The sequence below is a fragment of the Haliaeetus leucocephalus genome, unplaced genomic scaffold (genome assembly GCF_000737465.1).
Source record: "Haliaeetus leucocephalus isolate CR32 unplaced genomic scaffold, Haliaeetus_leucocephalus-4.0 Scaffold752, whole genome shotgun sequence".
In the NCBI taxonomy this organism is placed as follows: domain Eukaryota; kingdom Metazoa; phylum Chordata; class Aves; order Accipitriformes; family Accipitridae; genus Haliaeetus; species Haliaeetus leucocephalus.
The window spans coordinates 5786930-5807597 of record NW_010973188.1 but is presented as its reverse complement, the minus strand read 5'-3'; the positions used below and the strand labels follow the sequence as shown (position 1 = coordinate 5807597).

At 40.4% G+C, this 20668-nt stretch overlaps 1 protein-coding gene across 1 annotated transcript; it reads right to left on the bottom strand.

The window, feature by feature from the left end:
• Positions 1 to 4934: 4934 nt before the first annotated feature.
• QPCT (glutaminyl-peptide cyclotransferase) lies at positions 4935 to 19345 on the bottom strand. The gene is made up of 7 exons (XM_010581243.1): positions 19284 to 19345; positions 15108 to 15254; positions 12418 to 12699; positions 9833 to 10009; positions 8861 to 8960; positions 8248 to 8364; positions 4935 to 5560 (listed from the first exon to the last, which is right to left on the bottom strand). Exons 2-7 carry the CDS (start codon positions 15180 to 15182, stop codon positions 5415 to 5417), a joined length of 897 nt encoding a protein of 298 aa, XP_010579545.1. The 5' UTR covers positions 15183 to 15254; positions 19284 to 19345; the 3' UTR covers positions 4935 to 5414.
• Positions 19346 to 20668: the final 1323 nt, after the last annotated feature.

Sequence of the window (20668 nt, the reverse complement as noted above, 5' to 3'; positions counted from 1 at the left end):
TAAGATTTTACAAGCACCTCTTTTTTATGATTAACCCTATTTAAGATACAGAGCAGATGGCTGTATTGTTTCTGAAGCCAGTATTTAATTTTTGACTATGGAAAGTATTCTCTGATTTGATTGTGACTTTGTATTTTTCCTCTTTGTATTTTTTCTGTAGCTTCAGGGGAAAAAGTATCTATTTATATTCCTGGTTTATATCCAGAGTACAGGTCAGTGATTGATGACAGTTCTTAGTCATTGCTAGAGCGCTTAACCTTTGGGGCACGCTTGGAACAAGACTGCCTACCTTATCTCTGTTTTTGCATAATCGTTCTTCTGTACATCCAGAAGGCCATGTCTCTTCAGGGCCTTTCTCAGAGAGCTCTTCCCTCTGACTGCTGTCTTTCTTCACTGCTCTGATAAGAGGGAAAGGCCTTTTAGAAATACTTCAATTTTTTTTCTGTTCTCCTGTGCAGTACGTTAGCTTATAATTCCCTAGCCAACACCTCCTCTGCACTTTCTTCTGCACCTCTTGTCTGCTGAGGCATGGGTTGCCTATTCCTATTGTTTCACTTGCAACTCAGGGTGCTATATATTGGCTTCCACCTTGTTAATCTGTATACTAAGTAAATCTCTCCATTTGTCCGAGGTCGTTAAATGGAGCTGTAGTATCTCAGGGACTCCAAAGATATTATATTACCTGAAGATAATGGGTTTGATAGAGAAATCTTTCTCTTGTAGAACTGAGTTGAGAAAACAGTCTTCATTTGAATTTTGAAGATCTGTGGCCTCTACACTGGCTGAGGATTTCTTTTTCTGCATAAGGACATTACTTTCCTCCTTTTTTTTTTTTTTTTTTTTCCCCCCCTCCACTACCTGTGTTTCTTGCTCCAATGCATGGAGGAGGGTGTCACTCTTGCAAACAAAGCAAGGTGACATTCTGCATGATGGTATCTTGCCGGGATGTTTTAGGCTGAGGGTAGTGTCCAGGCTGCCACTGGTATACAGTCCATGTAAGCTACAAGTAGGGAATCTAGTTCTGTACTTCATTTGCAGCAAGAGTAACAGTTCCACTGCTGTGTTAGAAAATGTAATGACTCAGAAAACTTGCATTTGAAGATTACAGTGGACTTACATCAGCTGGCTATGTCTCTGTGAGGTCAGTATTAGCTCAGTAATCACCTTTGTTTCATTACTCTGTCTTTATGTGTAGTCTTCACACGTGCCATTGCTGCATAGAAATTCACTGAAGTACAGAACACTTGAAGAGATTCTCTGTACGTCTTGGGTGCTGAACTAGACTGCACTCTACAGCATCTGCAACACCTTAGAGCCAGCAGAATGTTTACAATATACTACTCTGGTGTGGCCTATTTGAAAATTGTTCCTTACTCCAGTTTCATAACCAAACACTTGCCCTTTTTCTGACATTTTAAATACATTGTATATATTGATTGCATGCCTACTTGTTTTTAGTAGAAAATTAAAGCTCCGTTTTCATAAAAAATGAAGCTGATCTTTGATTTAAAATGAGAAGGGAGAATGAGAATCCCAGAATTCTGAGTGCAATATAATCACTTTAACAAAATTATTTTTTGGAGTGATTGTTTACAATATATATCATATGTGCAGATGATAAAGATTCTTTCAGAGATTAGAACAGCTTTTTAGCTGCTTTATTGTTATGAATATATTAAGAATATTTGTTAAATCAGCACAGAGTAAAATGTCTCCTTTTATATGAGGAAAATAAAAACAGTGTCATCCTTAAATGACAAGGAAAAAGTGGTAATTTGTGTACAAGATTTTATAGTTATCTTTTTATATATATTGATTAAGTGATGCTCTCGGGTGATACTACAATCTCAATGAGCAGATGTGTGAAACTTCAGAACTTTTGCTGGGTCTGCTGCCAATGTAGACTGGGTCCTTGTAATAATTCTACAGAAAGCATTTTTACTGCGTTTTGTCTTTTCTAATTGTATTTTGCTGTTAGGTGGTCACAAGCTAATTATTTATTTGAAATGTGGTGAATAAGAATTGCTAATTTATATCGTCTTCATTCCTAGTGATAGGAATGCTGCCGCAGCTAGAGAAAAAAGAAGACTGGTGCTCACTATCATTTCTGTCTACCAGAGGATTTGGTACTGTTACTCCCTTAACTTGTTCCAACTGTGATTGCAGAGGATCACTTCACTTATAGGCAAACGCATCAAGCTTTAAAGAATTTGAGGGGCATTCACTTAGGCTTAAGATTCTTGTGAAAAACTGCAATGTCCTGATACAAAGGGAGCTAGAGCACCTACTACTACAATACAAATAACTAATGTAATGTGGGGTTTTTTTGCAGCATTACCTATCGAGTACTGGCTCTTGAGTTCATTCTGTTCTGCATTCCCTTCACCCAAGTAATAACCACATACACCTTTGGAAGGACTCTGACAAGCCAGTGACAGCCTCTTGCGGGTGGTAGATAGTTGATTCCCTGCCCCCCCCCCTTGACTGAGATGTGACAAATCCTCTTCAAGGAGAGAACCTGTGCAGCAATTCTGCTGATTTGTGTTACTATTAGATTAGTTGAAGTCCCTCAGTTGATTTCTGTCCCCTACTACCACCATCAAACAGGGACAGAGAAACTATGCAGGGATAGGTTCTTCAACATAAAGCCTGTCTCTGAATTCTGAAGTGATTATCTATATCGTGCATGTCTAGATCCTACAGATCTGGATACTTAGTGATACTCAATGTTGAAACCGAGAGTGGAAGAGATACCAGTCCTGGTCTTTTCACTTTTTTTTTTTTGTTTTCTGGGCATTTGATCAAATGGCTAGACTTTCTCCTACGTGCTTGTTCTCCTCTGCCTTAGCAGCAGTGAGAACCCACCTTGCACCATGTCTTTGCTTTAGTGACTACTTCAGGTTCTTGTGCTTTTGGGAGCTTAGATTCTTGGATTCACATGGTTACTGGGCTGATGTAAGTCTTCCTTCCAGCAGTTATTTTTTAAAGGAATGATGGATCGTATAAATTGCTAAGATGATGACCCTCCCCTCTTTAAGTAAACTCTTTTCAGGGCTCACATCCAGTTAAGAGATGGCTCTCTTTTCCTGTACCCTGCTGCTGCCCCCCAAAACCCAAGGGGAAAAAAAAATAAAAGCCACTTCAGATGTTTTTCTTATGTTTTTAGAACCATTGAATCATACTACACCCACGTGTATCTCATTTCTTTGAACTGAGTAAACATAACTCGGGAGAACTGCATGCTCAGGCAGTGAGAAGTTGGTGACAAAATTGACGTACCAGAGGTTTGGTGTACTACATGGTTAAAGTATGGTTTCAACTAACTCTAATAGAGATTTTTAAAAAATAGGTTTTTCCCAGTTATAACAACCCTCTGGTCTCACATTTCATAGTGAAGCCTATTTTAAGTTAACTTCCAAATTCTTGAAGAAGCAGAGTAGCAGTGCACACTGCAAATGCATACTGCATTTTTCAGAGGCCCTGCAAAGTATGAAGTACCACAAGAGTTCACCTGTAAAAATTAAATCAGCCACACAAACTCATGTTTAATATTTCTGTATATAGCAATTTTGTTACCTTTTTTTCACCACTTTGGAGGGTGCAGTAGGTGCCTTACATTGCTCAGAGTACTCAAACTTCAGAAGATTTAATTTAGTTGTTTAGAATGTTTTCTCATGGGCTGAAGTAGAGGAGAATATGATAGCAAAGAGTACAAATAGCTTTGATGTACAGTAATATCTGAAAATAAACACATCTGTCCAATTTTTAGAATTTTCATTGTATTCTATTTCAGAAGGTGCATGCAAAATAGAAACACTTCTCACAAATGTTAAAGTGATAGGAAAACATAAAATGCTTTTGTTTCATCTTGAGCAACAAAACCAGATTGAATTTCATTTTCAGGCTGTCCTGTAATAGTAAAATTTTACAAATTTGCATTGCTGTAAATACATATTTCTATTGTGACTTTAAAATATATATGTAAATATTGTCTTAGGTTCAGAAATGTTTGCTTTAGGAAAATGGCAGAATACAGGCCAAATCTGACATGCCCACAATTCCATAGCTTATTTTCTTTTTAAATCTCTTTGCCTAGGTATAGAACTTTCTAATGGAAGAATTCTGGAGCAGTAAAATAATGACTCTTTTTTTCTCAGTTCATCCTTTACCAGCGTGGTTTTTTTGTTGCCTTTTTTTTTTTTTTTCTTCAAATGCTCTCATCTTTTTCTCACCAGTGGAAACCATAATTCTGTAGGTAGCTTTTGAATACTGTTCTTCTGGCTTCTCCTATTGATTTCATTCCAGGGTAGATTTTTGCCAGAGTGTTAAACTAAATCTATTAAATAATTCCAGTAAAGAATGTAAAAGCACAGGGCTGTTAAACTGGTGAGTATCTTTTTCTGATACAGGCTATGGCTTGTCCTTACTTCTTGGTGCTTAAACTGTTTTCTTGCTTTTGACTCTCATTTTAAACCTTGATAGATAGCACTTTGCCTTTAAAATTATATTGATATAAAACTATAGTTTCAAAAGTGATCACTTTCCTAGTATGATTACTTCAGATGTAATCTGTATTAAAAACAGCAGTTTGGGTTTGGGTTTTTTTTGGGGGGGGTCAAATTGTGAATGATTCTCACATGAATGAATGGTGTGTCCTGGTGTATTGCTCCTACACACCACCTACTGTTCTGTTTGTATCTTCTCTGTTGCAGTCAAAGCACGATGTAAACCCCCACATACCTTCCTCTTAGCATCACTCCCCACCACCCTTCTCCATCAAAAAGTATCCAATAAACAACAGGGAAAAAACTGAATTTGGGTTATTTCTCTGTTTCCTGGTGGCCTGCTGTCTGCGGACAAGAGCCCTTGCAGCCTTCCTTATAGGGGAAGGAGGAGAGGGAGCAGAGAGGATTAAAAATCCCTTCTGTGTGTCAGGAGTTCTAGCAACTCATTTCAGTATGAGGTGGTTTAGTTCAACTCAAAGTAGAAGTTGGTTTTAGTGGGATTTTTTGCCTCTTGATAATGTATAAATTTCCATTGCTGAACACTGCAAAAGTTGGTCCCACCTTGTAAAAACTGTAGGTAATGCTTAAGTAGGGAGGCATTCCCTCCCAGGATCTTAATAGGTGACATAAAACAGTGATAACAATCCAGAAAAATCCTGGGGTTTTTTATTCAGAGGTAAGACATGGAAAGATCAAATTCCTTCCAGGCTGAAACTAATTCTTATTTAATGCTATCTTATTTGGCTACATGGAACATTGGGCCAGGAACAGTTGAATCTATCATCAGTCTACCAAGAGCTATCATTATGTTTGGCTTCACTTTAGTGCTCTCCAATGCAGTTAAATAGCAAATGTGAAGGTGGGCAAACAGTATTTAGAATGCAGTATGATTTGTTGCCATTTTGTCTATCACAGGTTTAGATACTCCAGTACAAACACTTGCAGGATTTTGCTGAGATTGTCGATAGTGGTTTTGTCAAGGTTTTCTTCTGTGTCCTCCATGGTATGCCATACTGCAGGAAAAGGGGATGGAATCAGATGTAGGACTGGAACACCTGTAAGGACGAAAGTGAAATTTGGAGAATATTGGAGAAGTTCTGTTAAGCTAACTGATATGTCGCCATTTAGCAATAGAGTCAGGTAACTAACTACTCAATAAGCTTACTTTATATAGGAGTGTGTGTCACTGTAGCTTCCTTTTACCTTCTCTTTTTGTGAAGCCTGTGACTGCATCCCATTTATTTAATTGTGTGTTTCTTAAAATTGGCACCTTCCTTTCCTTTAAGTACTTTTACCTCTTTTTTTTTTTTTTTTTTTAAGGCACCTGTAGCTAGTTTTACTGTGATACTTGCTTTTTTTTTTTTTTTTTAGATCCTTTGCATTGTAGTAGTTGATACCATGTTTAGGAGCTACAGAAGGGCAGAGAAACCACTGCAGCTCCCCAAACTGAAAACTAATTACCATGTTCTTGTGACAGTGTTAAGATTGAGCACTTTTTAAAGTATATTTTTTAGTCTTCTCTATAAATGGTAAAATTGAGTGTCTGTATTTTTACTCTGTAAAATAGAACCACTGTTATCCTCAGATAAAAGAAATTCCACTTGAAAGGATCCATATCACTGCATACATATATACATCAAGCCACCTATACACACTGAAACTTTTAGTTAAAGGAGGACTTAAATCAGTCTTCTGCTTCCTGATCACTTTTTGCAGGGAGCATTGTTTCTCTCCAGCCTCTTTCCTGTTTTACCGCTTTTCCTCTCTCATTTTTCAGCTGCATACCACTAAGGAATCTCTTTTCCTCACTAGGTGTTAATTGCGTTACTAGAAGAGGTTTTGAGGTGTTGTCCTGGTTTCAGCTGGGATAGAGTTAATTGTCTTCCTAGTAGCTGGTATGGTGCTATGTTTTAAGTTCAGGATGGGAAGAATGTTGGTAACACTGATGTTTTCAGTTGTTGCTACAAAGTGTTTAGTCTAAAGTCAAGGATTTTTCAGATTCTCATGCCCAGCCAGCAAGAAAGCTGCAGGGGCAGAAGAAGTTGGCACAGCACACAGCCAGGGCACCTGACCCAAACTGGCCAACGGGGTATTCCATACCATGTGATGTCACATCTAGTGTAAACTGGTAAACTGCGGGGGGTGAGGACAGGGGATCGCTGCTTGGGAACTAGCTGGGTGTCGATCGGCGGGTGGTGAGCAATTGCACTGCGCATCATTTGTACATTCCAATCCTTTTATTATTGCTGTTGTCATTTTATTAGTGTTATCATTATAATTAGTTTCTTCTTTTCTGTTCTATTAAACCCTTCTTATCTCAACCCACGAGTTTTACTTCTTTTCCCGATTCTTCTCCCCCATCCCACTGGGTGGGGGGGAAGTGAGTGAGCGGCTGTGTGGTGCTTAGTTGCTGGCTGGGGTTAAACCACGACAGGTGTAGTCATTGTTATGCCCTGTCAGCTTCTCCCATGTAGGATTTTTGATATCCCTGGACATGCACATTATGGCTGTGTTGGTCTTTTTGGACCTGGGCCCTGCCTTGGTGAGAAAAACGAGATTCATGGAATTGAAAAGCCATTGAGCAGGAGAGAGTAACCACAGCTCAGTGAAGAGAGCACTTGCTTAGAAGTGAAGAGGTGTAGCTGCTCTTGTGCCTGCTTCCAGAGCTGTGTCTGCATTTTACATTACTCTGGAGTTAACAGCATAAGCAATGGTAAAATTAGGGGCCAGATATGAAGACACCTCCCTCCTTTCCCAGGTAGATACCCTCTTCCTTGATCTACTGTTACATTCCTTTCTGGTTAACCATTCTCTTGCAATATGACTCTTGGTAGTCCTTGCTGTACAGTGGAAAACTTCAATCAGAAAAGTTTACTACATCTACTATCCTTCTTTGGCCCACCTTAGTTTTGAAGATGTTCTGCTGAGTGCTTGAACTGAGAAGGACATCAAGTCTGCATCTTGAACTTGGACAAGTACTTTAATCACTGACCTGTAGCTTGACAAGGTGGCAGCAGTAGAACAACTGCTTTCCCTTTCTTTGATTGCATCCCAAAGGAAAAGAATGAACACAAAGTCAGAGGCTATGGCGTAGGTGTCTGCCAGGAGAAATGCTTAGGCAGGGAATCCCAGTTTCAGGTATGTGCCTAATTCCAGGACGGATTTCGAGCATATTGTGTCCTTTGCTATTTCTGCTGCCTATTCTATGCACCTTTCCCACCCCTCAAGCTGACAGCTGTGAAATCTCCATTCTCTTTAGGGTATGAGGATGTCTTAACTTGAGTATGTGAGTTTTTGCAGGAGTCAGTGCCTTCAAATTTAAACAGGTAATAGTGAGCATTACTGTAACTTTGACAACAGATCTTTGGAGATTTCTGTAGTCTTTGAAAATATGACCCTTGAGTGTTTCCTAGAAATAACTAGCTGGCTAGTGTAGTATGTAGCGATATCCCACTGGATCAGACCTGCTTATCTTCATAGGACACTACTGTTGACAGAAATTTCCATTATCTTTGTGCCACTGGAGCTGTGCTCGTGCAAAAAGATGATGGGTATGTTTTATCACTGCTTTTGTTTGAGTGTGGTTTTCAAAGCTGTGACTTTTGGCCTGCGTGAAGTTGAATTTGGAAGCCTCAAGTTGGGGCAAATAAACTTGAAAAACAGGATCATATGCACTTGCTTGTTCACGAAATGATGCATTTGTTACTGAACTTATACTTTAAAACAGAAAAGCTTCTGGTACCTCTTAATAAAAATGGAACATGGTCATCTTCAACCAAGCCTCGATGCAAAGTAGTCTGGAAATACTGCCTTTCAACAAGATGATTCTTCAGCAGATTCATGTTGTGTAGCTTTTGCTCTGTAATTCACAATGAAAGTGATTATTACAACTTTTGGACAGTAAGAGGCATGTTAGCACATTTGAATTCTTTTTCCTCTCACGTGGAAACTTTTTCCATCAAACAAGAAAAAGGAGTTGGTGACTGTCTTTTGCATTTGTTTAGTACTTAGAGGACCTCAAGATTGGTGCTATTACCCTCATTTTACAGAAGTGAGAACTAAAACAAACACAAGTGAAGCAGTTCCCAAGAACCACAGAGTGACAATCACTAATGGAACGTTTCATGGCTTCCAAGCATCTGGGAATCTTTCCTCAGATATTTTATTAATTAAATATTAAAATCTTTGTACGGGCTTAAGATGCACCAAATTTAACATTTCTGTTATTAAATATAACTGTAAAACAGAAAAGTAATCTAAAAATCTGATTTACTTAATACATTCAGGACTTAATATTTTCAGAAACTACACACTAAATTTTCAAATTCACCAAAAGCCCATACCCCTCTCCTTACCAATTGCTTGCAGCCTCTGAAACCATCGAACAGTGTTAGGAAAATAATTGGGAAAGACTGGGTTTGGTGCACCAATTAAATCCAGTAGTACAAGCAAGTCCTACAGAAGAAAGAATCTTTAATACAGAGTTCTTTATATCACCACCAACAGTAGCAGCAGCAGCAATGAAACCTCTTGGTTTCTGTATAGGTCATGACTAGGTCTTTGATAGCTCTGGCCAAAGATCTGGCTGTTCTACCATGGTGCCAGAAGAACTCATTAGCATAACCCAATTCCAATCTGATCCATTTTGCTGTCTTTCTGAGGAGGAAACTGTAGGCTGTTTCTCTGTTCCTCAAGCTGAAGCAGACTGCATTGTTTTGTTTGCAGTTTGTGTGTTATATCCCTTTAAAAGAAAAACTATGGTAGGTGGGGAGAAAGAGGAAATTGCTTCTTCCCCGGAGAACAACGAAGTCTGTCAAGGTAAAGACATTTTATGAGTCACAAGATACAGTGACAGAAGAAAAGTGTCTCAGCAGTGAGTAGGGAAACTAGAAGGCAGTAGGGAGAAGGGAGCAGACAACCAGAATTTCGTAGGAATCAGAGGGAAACAGAGAGCTTGCTGCAGCTTAGTGCTGAGCTAGGGGAGATTTGTTCATAGACTGATACTATGTCTGTGCTCTTTCCTAATGACTTTGAATTATCTCTCTTGAAGAAAGTGGGTATCCTAGTTTATATCCTAATAAATTTGTGTATTTTGATTTTTCTGACTCCTCCTCATACTTGCATGGAGGAAGTCTAACTAAGCAGATTTACCTGAAAAGCTCTTGCCAACTCTATTTTATCACATCTCAAAAAATTTCCACAAGCCTGCTTATCCTCTAACTTTGGTGGGGTTCATTGTCTCTTGGGAATTTGGCCAATTACTTACTAATTAAATATTTTTAAAATGTAATTTACTGTTACTCATTACGGAGGTGGAAGCCACTTACTATGCCCTGCAGCTGATTTGTGGTTGTTGAATCAGGTGGATGTGGAGTAGATACCATTTTTTGAGCTAAGTGTTGAGATCCATAGAGGGAATCGGAAGGGGACCATCGGACAAAGGCTTCTTCACCATCAAAAAAAATGAGCTGAAGTGAAAGGTCTGGTCTTGACGTTGAGCCAGTCTATTGGAGGAAGTTAAAAGTAAGATAACTAATTCTGGCCAGAACATTAAATAAAGGACAAATATTGTAGTCATATAAGTAACATCAGTAGGGGTATATTTTCAAGGTACCCTATGCAAACCTTCCTACGGCTGTTAAAAGACACATTACGGTGTAATAGTGGTAGTGATCAGTCATTATTATTTATCTAGCACAGTGACATGTTCTCCAGCCTGGAATCATTTTGGTTCCGGTTAAAAGTTTCATTTCTGACTTTAGTGGACATGAGCTGGATATGTTGAGACAGGTCTGCAAAAGCAGGTAGCAGAAACATCATCTCAAATAACGAGGAGACATGTCAGCAACAACACCTGATGTGACTGCTAAAATTATTACTTGATAACGCCACAAAGGAGTAATATCTCTGCTACAGTTGTACACCAGTGAGGCTGAATTATGTATTTGTAAAATTTCAACAACCAAAAATAACACAGCAGGAAAAACTGAGAATATATATGATTAATGTATTTAAGGTCACAAAGGAGACATCTGTGTGAAATTTCTTCCCCATGTAGAAGGAGCCTTTTTTCTCTCTCTGTTTACTAACTGAAGCCTTGTTTGCACTGCCAGCGTTTCCTAATAATCTACAACAAGGCTAAACCCAGTTCGGTTCTGCTATATGAACAGCTTGGGGAACTGTAGTCTTGGCAGTTGCTATAAATACGTTAACCCCTCTATGAATTAATGCTACTTCAAGTGAAAGTGTATGATGTGGTTAAAAAGGTGGGGTCACTGGCAACAGTCATGTCCTGTATGGGCTACAACTCCCAACTAGCTGGAGCTGATCCAATATAAACAGTAGTGGAAAACTTGTATAAAATGTCTCTCACATAAGCAAGATGATATTGATTATGCTCACAGCGATACATGGATTTCTCTAATGGCACTGCTTTGCTGCCCTTTGTCCTTTGCACAGGACACGAGCTCTTTTGATAGCAGTCATTTTGCATTATATTCTGGAGGAAACTATTAATGCCACTTGAATTTTAGAAAGTAATATTTTATTGTTATTATTATTACCGTTTACCAGGTCTGAATAACGTAGAGAGATGTCTTTCCCTTTTAATTTTAAACTTACTCAAAAAACTGGAGAAACATCAAGATAAAAATCACAGCTTCAAGTCAAAGTATAAATAGATTTGGCTGAAAACATAACAAAGTCTGTTATGCTACTATGAGCAGAGCAAAAGGGTCATAGCTAATGTATTAAGCAGATGGATCCAAAAGTATATTTTGTTAACAGGCTGTACAAATGGTATCCTGTGCAAACTAATTAGATTGCCTTTTTGTCAAATGCTGTCATCTTACATGATAAAACAATTTAAATTACTTGCAAAAAATTCCCATCTTTAAGTCGGTGTGCAGGTTGTTCCATAAATAACCATCAGGCAAATTTATTATAAATGAAGCTTCTAAATGAAGGCATAGGTATTACAGGAGTGCTTTGTTTTGTGATTAAAAATATCGGCATACTCTTAATTTTCTAACTCTTAAATATTCTAATGTCAGAAGACACCAAATCAGTTTCTGGAAACAACTGCTGACAGGTAATCTTAATATCTGAACTGAGTGTATTCCTGACACTTTGTAAAGCATTTGAGAGACCTTTTCCTGTGAAAGTTGTTAGTGTATCTTCTGTAAACAGTAAATACTGGACCAGTAGATGGCACTCATGAATCTGTAATCCTACAAATTTGTAATCCTACAGGCTTTTAGAGCTTGTAGGATCAACAGATTTTTGTGCCTAGCAATGGCAGCACTTTGAAGCAGATTTTCATAGCATAGGTAACACAGACTGATAACATTATACACTATTACTTGACTGTTTTCCTGTACTCAGCCATCACTTGTTTCATAAATAAACTATTCAAATTGATAAAGGAAAACAAGAAGAAAAGCTTGAAATCATTATGGGATGGAGGGATGTGAGTGTAACTGTCCTGCACAGCAATTAGTTCATCCATCTCCCAAAACAGTATAACTGAGAGATTTTTAAAATGCAAGATTCAGAAAGCAACAAAACTTTGTCAATGACCCTAGATGTCACTGGATACAAGAGGAGCTTCCGAGCAGGGTTCTCACCAAGTCTATGAACTGTATTATTCATGTATAAATTGTTATTTTTATATAGTATATATTTATTAGATAATTTTTAGATAGCCATCCTTTGCATAAGGAGTTTTAATGTGATAATGTACTCTAAAGAGGGAGATCGAGATCTCTGTTCTGTTCTTCTTGAAGTCAATGGGAGTTTTACTACAGGCACAGCAATCAGAGATTCATGCACGCAGGGTATGGGACAGAACATGGAAGTGCCCTAAGGCCTGTTGCTGTTGCAAAAACAAATGAAAATGAAACAAGCAAACTACCTTGATTAATTGAAGCTTGTTATCCAGGGCACGTGCCAGCTCCAATATCATAGCACAAGGCACAGCTGAATCAGTTGCTCCTACAAACACTCTCTCCTGCCATTGTTGTCCAAAGAATTTTGAGTCGTAGTGGCAAGCAAGTACTAGATGGCGTTTTGCAGAGCGGTCGAGAGTACTGATAATATTTGAAAATGTTTGATATCCATATGGTGTGTATCTCTGAAAGGTATCTTCTTCAATTTCCCAACCAGCCTGTAATCTTTGAAGACGGTGCTTGATATGCTACAATAAAAAAAATCTTATTAATATTGCTTGCTTCCCAAAGATATTGCAGACAAATTGTCATTAGCTAATTAATAGTGGCACTTAAGCTTATTTCTGTAATATCACGGTATTTCTAGAAGATAAATTTTATAGCAAAAAATGTAACATCACTATATAAAATAAGCAACGTCTTTGCTACCTTAGCCTTTGACTGGCTCACTTGCTTTTCATTTCTCCCTTTTGTCTCGTCTTTGGAGTCTGAAGGTGCTTTGAATGACTGCCCATTAATATGACACATTAAGATCTTGGTCTCTGAAGTTTCCAGACCAGTGTTTTTTCAGGTGTAACCAGACAGATTTAATGTTTACCTCTTCAAATCTAAACTCAGTTATGCCCTTAAATTCAATGTCAGAACTGGCTGCAGAGAAGGTGTGGCTATTTTGACAATTACCACACATAGATGCCACAGTAGTATTTAAGAAAAAAGCTGGCACGGGGTGGTGGTGGTGTTTGTTTGGTGTGGGTTTTCTTAGAGAGAAATCTGCCTTTCAAGTGACATAAGTTGTTTACAAGGCTATAAGAGACAGTCTGATTCCTGTAAATTAAAGAAAGAATTAAACATTTCAGAACAATGTTTTAAAAATGAAATCCTCTAAGTATAGCTCCTGTAAAGATAAAAATTAAGACAGTGAGTCTATAAAAGAGATAATTCGTTTTAGGTATCTTCCTACCTAAAGAGAATACCTTTAACAACCCTAGTTATACTTAGTACAGAGTTCTGGCTAACTCTTATTAGAGGGCCATCTCTGTTGAGCAACTTATTTTTATGGGTCCCTAGAGTGCTTCTTCAAGGCAGATTCCTCTCTCTTTAAATAAACATTAGGAAAAGCCTCTAAGGGGAAAAAAAGAAAATAGACTTTGAAGACTTGTCCTGCTCTTAGTGAAGTCAGTGGGAATATTGCCATAAATTTTAGTGCTAGAACAAACTTCCATTTTGTTTGTGGTCACCCACTGAAAGCTTTTATGGCATTGTATGGTCTATCCACTATCTGTAGGCAGAGCAAAGGACGTCTGTTATGGATTAAGGGGAATATATAAGCCTGGATGGAGTTCCCAGTGTGCACTAGCCATGACTGCACTAGCCTTCTCCCTTAAAGGAGTCTGATGCTTTTTCTGTGTCTTTAACAAAGAAATGTCATCCATTTTGAATGCCATTGTGCTCCGATGATGGAGGACTCTTCTTTTTTTCCTTTGGCAGGGGTCCACTTTGGTACATGCTGTTACCTTGTAACACGATAATCCTATTTTGAACATAATTTGTGGTTTTCTAGCCTAGGCTCAGCTGGGGTTTTATTGTTTGCTTTTTTTCTTACTTTTTTCCCTTTCACTTGGCTGCCTTCCAGGGTATCACTAACGAAACCACAAAACTAAATCTACAGAGACATGTGCGGACGCGTGTGCGCACGCACACACACACATACACAAAGCATAAAAAAGCTGCATTTTTCCAGTCTACCAATTGCAGAGTGGGAAATAAACTGATTGCAGTTAGGGCTATCTTGGAGCCGTTGAGTCACTGCCTAAAGGGTAAATGAAGGCTCGTGAGGTGGTGTGAATGTCTTCTAGTAAACTCAGCTATACCACTGTTTTAGCCTTGCTCTTGGCTAATGTAGTCCAGAGCCAGCATGGCACACAGTCCTGAAGATGCCCATGCCGTGAGTGCAGAGCAGAGGTGCCAACAGGGCAGCAACCCAGTCACGTGGTTGGTCACAAGTCAAGTTGTAACTCCTTGTGGCTCACATACAATGTGCTGGAGCTTTTACGGGCTTGGGGCCAGGTGCAATCTGAATATGTTAGCCCAGCATTAACATACTGCTGTGCTTGGGCCAGCGGAGCTAGCATGGTACTTGGACCAGTGCTGCACTTTGTCACGTTGACCATTTGATCTGCGTGCCCGTTTGGGCCCTTCTGATCCCTTTTTGTGTTGATACACCCATCTGAAGCAACACTACAGGGGAGTGTAACAGCGCAGGACCTCTCCAGAAAAAGGGCAGGACGGTGTCATTTTTTTCATCACCATGTATGGTCCCAGGGGGTTTGAATGAGTGACCAAAAACCTGCTCGTGTGAGGGAAAGGACAAGGGTTGTGTTGTACTTTGGGTAACAAACCTGAGGCAAGCTTTTAAACTTAAAACATAAATTTTTAAACAATTTTTTTTTTTCATCATGCTATGCAGCCCTGGGAAATAACGTCAGCTAAAGTGCAAGCTGTGTCATGTAGGCTCTATGCAGTCTAGACTTGAACAATGATAGAGTTCATCCTACCGAATGAAAGGAATGTGTCTGTCCCTTTAGTGGTCACAAAAGGCGCTACCAGAATATAAATAATAGATGTTCTTAGAGGTTTTCAGGAAATCTTGTCTTACCTGTCGTACAACATAATTTCCTGGTGATCCTGAGTATCTTTCTATCAGGATAGGGCGCAAATCATTCTCCCACATTTCAGAAACATCTGTGTTTGCCGCAACTTTTTGAATAGCATCAGATTGTAAAATTCTTGGTTGGTGTGAATACTGTAGAAGGGAGAAAAAGGAAAGATTGCTCTAACTATTACCAGACCTTTTTAACCATAGTTTGCTTCAGAATTACAGTAAATGTGATACATTATGCTGCTGTGATTTACTGACAACAAAAAGTAATTTTAAAAAAAGCTTTTATCTCAAAAATGATTGACACTTTTATGTTCTGTAGCTTCTGCGTCTTTGATTTCCATGCAAAATATAGTAGTATTAAAAACATGGGGAGAAATTTTTACCTATCAACTAGCTGTAAAAACTCAACCTGTGTTTGGGTTGTCTTTTCTAGTACCCTAATTCTACATACATACAGTCATGTTTCTTACCATGTCACCTTCAAATGAGGTTTCCATTGAGACAAACACCAGAAGCTTTCTTCATAGTAGTAATAATATTTAGCTTTATGCTGTGTCTACATTATGAGGTGCAGTACTGCAAAGAAATACATAAGCTAGCTCAGTCCTGAAAAGAGCGAAGCCTCTGCCTACTGTGGTGGTATTGGTGTGACTGACTACACAGCATGGTGCAGCTCATTTAGGGCTAGCTGGGGTATGCATCAGCTTTGTGACACATGGCTTAACCTCAGACTTGGCAGCTCATCTCCTGTGACAGCAGATAGTAGTGCTAGGACCTCCCAAGTGGCTTCTTTTCTGTTGCCTAAACAGAGACCTTTAGAGCTATTTTGGGTGACCTAGAATACTTGAGACATCCTCATGGGGCTCGCAAATGCACGTCCTTGATGTGCAAGAGCCTTGTGCTGTTCTGGAGTGGTAGCTGAATGCCAGGTGGGATCCCCAAGGGCATCTCAAATACTCCTTTGGGCACCTGATTTGAACCTATCCAATCTCTAGCAGTTGTCTCCTCAGGAACTTCCTGAGCCACTCCTGTTTTTATAGATTCCTATTTTGGGGACTATCATAGGATGCTCCTATCATATCCATTCCTTTCTTCTATCACAGGGACTTCCCTCTACTTCTTTTTTTCTCCCACTGAAAAATCCTGGTCTGTTTACTTGTTCTTCGATCAGAACTGCCTTGATCAGACTTCCTGTCCTTCAGTGTACCTTGTCTACCTCATTCGTTCTGAGGAAAGGGAGGGAAACTGGAACATGAGTGCCCCATAGCTTATAGTGTAGGATAATGGTATTTTCTATTTTATTCTTTTCCTTTCTTCAAACTGTTTAACAAATTACTTGCTTTTGGGCTGCTGCTGCATCAAACTGACGTTGTCATAGATGTATTTACTCTTAACACCATCATTGTATATGTTACTAAAAAATAATCATTCCCCCTCCTTTCCCACTCACTCATGTGCGTCTTTTCACATTTGTCTGAAATGACTGCTGAAACTCATTACCTGGCCAGAAAGTATACATACCTTGAGATCTTCTGCAGTCCTGTATAATGACCTGTTATCTTAATTACCCTGACTGACGAATATTGTTAAAAAATGGTTTTTGCCTCACTATTTGTCTTCTTTTCTACTCCATTTGTGTGTGCGCTGAGCAAAGCAGGCACAAGCACAAGTATTTTCTAGATTTCACTGTAAACATTTAATTCTACCCTTCTCTTTTCCTAGCTGTTTATCTATGTGTAGACCTTTCCTCTAATTCCACTTCAGTTTACTAGTGAAATTAGTAGAGGGGAGAGACAAAGACCCTGAATCTTACCATGCCAATTTTACTATAGTGTTTAAAGCTGAATTTTAAGACTATAAGGACACCAAATTTTAGGATGTGCAGTTAACATTTTTAATGCTAGGAAATTTTGACATGGGTTAAAGAAAAATGGCATTTCATCTGATATAAAGAAGAACTTTTACAGGTTTGGAAATTGTATTGTAGAAGATGCATAAACTGTCTTTCGAAAGACCAGAAGTTTAGTACAGTGGAATTTACACCAGTGTAGAAAATGCAGAGATGAGAAAATGTTGTTAGGGAGCTGTTCTGCTTAGGAGGAACAGGCTGTAAGAGGAGAGAGAAAAGCTAAAGCTATGCACTTCAGAAGAGTGTAGGAGGACAATTTAATTAAGGAAGTTCAGAAAATATGCCTTCATTTGAATGAATGACGGGCTCAATTAGAATGTGGAATTGTCTTGTTTCTAACCATAGAGCATGCCTGGTAATTGGGGTCATTGAATCACATCAAAGAAACATGATTCTTATTATTAAAGTACAAACGTATGAAAACAGAAGAGAGGAATAAATTCCCATTTCTAATAATGGAGATACTTTCAAATTTGGGAAGTGAAAGCAATTACAAAAGTGGTCATGAAATAAGAAAGAAACAGAATGAGATCTGTAGATGACTCATTCCTTACAGTGTTGGTCAATGCCTATTTCCTCCACAGCCGCAGCAGGAAGGCAGAGCAATATATTTATGACAGGGCTATCACTAAACCATTCACACTAAGCTGCATAAAACTGAGAGACTTGAACTTCTACAAGTAGCCCAAGCTTACCTGCCGAATTTGGTATAGTTCAGCTTGGTGCCAATGGAAGTTAGCTTCTAAGAACTCTTAAGTTTAGGACCTGATTCATCCTCCTCAATGAGAGAAGGAGGGGAAGGTCTGTACACTGTAGGACTTTCAACTTCTGGCTCACACATCCCTTTAGGGAGAAGGAACAAAAGTTGTCAAGGGCCAAGAATTTGATGAAAAAGAGGAAGTGGTTCTTGGTTAGTGTCTGCACGAGCAGAGGAATTCAGATGCTATGGTTCCATGGTTAGATGATACTACTTACATCATTGGCAAGTAGATTGACTAGTTGGAATGGAATGAGCTAAAGAGTGTCTTGGTGTGGCTCAAGAGGGCTGAAAAAAGGAGCGGGGGGGCTACAGGCTTGTACATTAACTAGTATGACTAAAGATTTAGCCTCATGTATTCTTATAGATGTATTATATATGTGCATATACCTGTATTGTGCATACTATAGATGTATGTTACAGATATGTTGTCTATACAGGAGCTGTATATACTGTAAGATACAATTAATAGAACAGAATGACAAAGTTTCTCTTTTTTTTTTTAAAAAAAGACCAAACAACCCAGCACTTATTTGAATGGGGAGTGAATAAAATCAAGGAGAAAGGGAATGACTAAGGTGAAGTGAGTGGAAAGGTATAAGGGAAGCTTCATTTTGCGGGTTTGTCCTGGACACTGATATATTGGTGAAGAGAACGGTGCACTGGATTAGTGGAGTTCAGTCAAATACCGGGTGATGGGCTCTAGAAGTTTATTTTCCCCTTGGAAATTCCTGAACCCTTTAATTGAATGTAATTCGCAGTTGTATGCTCTCCCATGTTCCACGTGCTTTAGTTCTTCATGAAGAAACTATGTTAGAGTTTCATAATCAACCACTAAGAGTTGTTAACACAGAGAAATCAGGGTTCTACTGCTTATTACTGTTTCATTAAACGTTATCTCGAGACTGCTTTTTTCACTAGTTCACACAACACTTTGAATTAAAAACAATACAGTGTGGTTCTATGACATATTAGAGTATTACATCCTTTCGAAACAATTTTGAAGCAGCTATCAACACCGCCCCTACCTGTTTTTCCTAGCTAAACGTGCATTGCTGCTGGCAGAGCTATTTGTTTCCTCAAACCAAGACACCGTCCTCTGAATCACCGTGATCACGTTGAAAACTGGAGTATAATAGAATGTTATATAGAATATGATGTCAGATTTTGACCCCTCTTCTCCTGTTCGGGTTTCCCATCAAGTTCACCAGCTGCCCCCGACAAAGCTTATCGCGCTAGCTGCCCATTCCCCGGCGCTGCAAAAGGCATCGCCCACACGACAGACGTGTGAAGAAGGCTAGTTCTCTGCGGCCGTCAGCCCGGGGGAGAGGGAAGCCATGTTACCCACCCTCACCTGCGCTCCGCCGCCGAAATCCAGGTTCGCCCCCGAGGCGGGAGGGCAGCAGGCTGCCAGACCTTTCCCGGCCTCCCGGGAAGGTGCTACCCGCCCCCCGCAGCCAAGGGGAGAGGCAAGAAGCGGCTGAGAAACGCGAAGGTGACCCACCTTCTCCAGGGTCCAGTCCGCTCCGGTCTCCCTCCCGCGCACCAGCTGCGAGCAGGCGACGGCGGAGAGGCACAGTGCCCCGAGCAGGCGGGAAGCGGACGCCGCCCCCTCGCCCCCGGCCATCCCCCTCCTCTCCCCTCACGGCTCTCCTCGCGGGCCCCTTCCCTCCGCCTTTCCGAGGCCCGGGGGTGGAAAAGGGGAGAGAGCCAGGGCCGGCGGCGGCGGAGGAGGAGGCGAGGCGGGAGGAAGGCTGCCGCAGAAGCGGGCGCCGGCTGCTGCGGCCGCGGCTCTCCCAGCTCGTCTCCCCTCCGAAAAGAGCCTCGTCCCTGGCACCACGTCAGCAGTGCCAGGAGGGCTGCCTGTGACCAACCCCGGGCCCGCCGCCGCCGCCCCCTCCCTCCTCTCCTCTCCCCTCCTCTCCTCCCCCAGGGCCGCGGGCTGTTGCAAGAGGAGGCTCGCAGGGGCTCGTCATTTTCGCCCCGAGAAGAGCCGTAGCCGGCGGTTTCCCCTGGAAGCCGGTTTTGTGCTTCCAGGGACGGCTCTGACACGAACCGAGGCTGCGATCTCCGCCCGTGCGAGCGCGGGTGGGCAGCTCCAGGCGCTTGAGCGAGGGTTCTCCGGGGCGGCTCTGGGCTCCTGCTGAGAACGGGCCTGGATCACTGCTCGTTCCTGACGACCAGTCCGAAGCGAGCATTCGTGAAGGGTCTCGAAAGGCAACGACCTACAGAGTTGCGAAGTGGTTTAATTTGTTATTTTACGAGCTCTTCTTCCCATCTTTTTTTAGGCTGAAACCGACAATACTTGCTAAAATGACAATCCCGTCTCCAGGCGTTTTACATTCTGTAATTATACTCTTAACTACCAATGAAGCAAAATTTGAGGTGAAGGCGATATTTTGCAGTAGACCAATTAAAATGATTAAACCAAAGATGCAAGCCTCTGAGCACACAAGCCCTTCTTTAGGTCACTTGACATCACCATCCTTCCTCTGCGGTTTTGTAGAAAACATATGACTATTCTGCATCACAGATAGTCCATTTAAAGTCTCCAACTCTTACATCATTCTTAAAGCTCAGACTGAATGCTAAAACAAATTGAAAGAAAAAAAAGAAGAAAGAAAGAAAGAAGGGAGGGAGAGAGCGGGAGTAATCATCTTGCTGCTCTTCAGCCTCATACTGGAAAGCCGCATCCTGGAAACTACAGCTTTGCAAGTATTCAAAGTGTCTGTGAGGGTATTATTAGAAAAATGGAGCAATTTGTGGATTTGCAGATGCTTGACCCAGATTCCATAGATTTCCTAGAAAAGCTGGTGGATCTGCTGCCCAGCATACAGATGGGATCTCTGGTGGTGATAGTTTTACTGCAGATTCAGCATCCTTCTAGCT